The sequence below is a fragment of the Myotis davidii genome, unplaced genomic scaffold (genome assembly GCF_000327345.1).
Source record: "Myotis davidii unplaced genomic scaffold, ASM32734v1 scaffold494, whole genome shotgun sequence".
NCBI classification, from domain to species: Eukaryota; Metazoa; Chordata; class Mammalia; order Chiroptera; family Vespertilionidae; genus Myotis; species Myotis davidii.
The window spans coordinates 714331-715083 of NW_006285480.1; the positions used below are offsets into that span (position 1 = coordinate 714331).

General features: G+C 59.2%; 1 protein-coding gene across 1 annotated transcript in view; it reads right to left on the reverse strand.

Moving 5' to 3' along the window:
* Positions 1–385, reverse strand: part of ANKRD26 (ankyrin repeat domain 26) — a 99965-nt gene extending 99580 nt beyond the window's left edge. Inside the window, exon 1 of the mRNA XM_006756155.2 lies at positions 1–385. This exon is cut by the window's left edge and continues 4 nt beyond it. Coding sequence (XP_006756218.1) covers positions 1–219 — 219 coding nt within the window. The 5' untranslated portion in view covers positions 220–385.
* Positions 386–753: the final 368 nt, after the last annotated feature.

The following is a 753-nucleotide window of genomic DNA, read 5'->3' on the forward strand; positions in this document are numbered from 1 at the left end:
ATTTATCCGGAGCAGCAGAATCTGCTTCACTTTGGCGACGCTGCCCACGCTGGCCGCTCTGTGGATCTTGCCCAGGTCTCGGTCTCGGACGTGGTACCCGCGCTGCGAGGCGGCTCTGCCACCACCCGGCGGCCTCTCTCCCAGGCTGCGCCCGGGGCTGGTGGACGCGGCCAAGGGCGACACCCCCTTCCTACTCCCAAAGCTAAAAATCTTCTTCATCGCAGAGCGCCTGACGGCTGCAGCGAAGCCTCACCTTCACCTCAGCTTTCCGCGCCGCCCCCGCGAGTGCAGCACTATGGCTCCAAGGACGCTCCTGAGGCCACAGCATCCGGCGGGGCAGCGCTGCGGTTTGAAATCTTTCAGCCTGCAAGGATTGTAACCCAGCAAAGCCCTCTGCACGCAACTGCGCGTGCGCGCCTCCGAGCCGACGTCACTGCGCGTGCGCACTAAGTCCCTGCGGCCAGAGCTACCCAGCGCGCATGTGCAAGGCACAGACTTCTAAAATCTCAGGGACCGCTTCTGGGCACGGTCCTAACATCGATGGAAATTGGCTGGATCTTGTGAAACATTTGCAAAAGGACTCACCCCAGTGGAAAAGGGAGTCTTTACCCAATGGGGCTAGGGTGGCGTGGAACTTAATGATGCCAAAGACTTCCTCCCCCGGAAAGCTCCCCTAAAAAAAAATCTATAAATCTTTTTGTTCCTCTTCCACATCCCTCTGGGCCCCAGTCTCCAGGGAATTTAGCTGTTGCA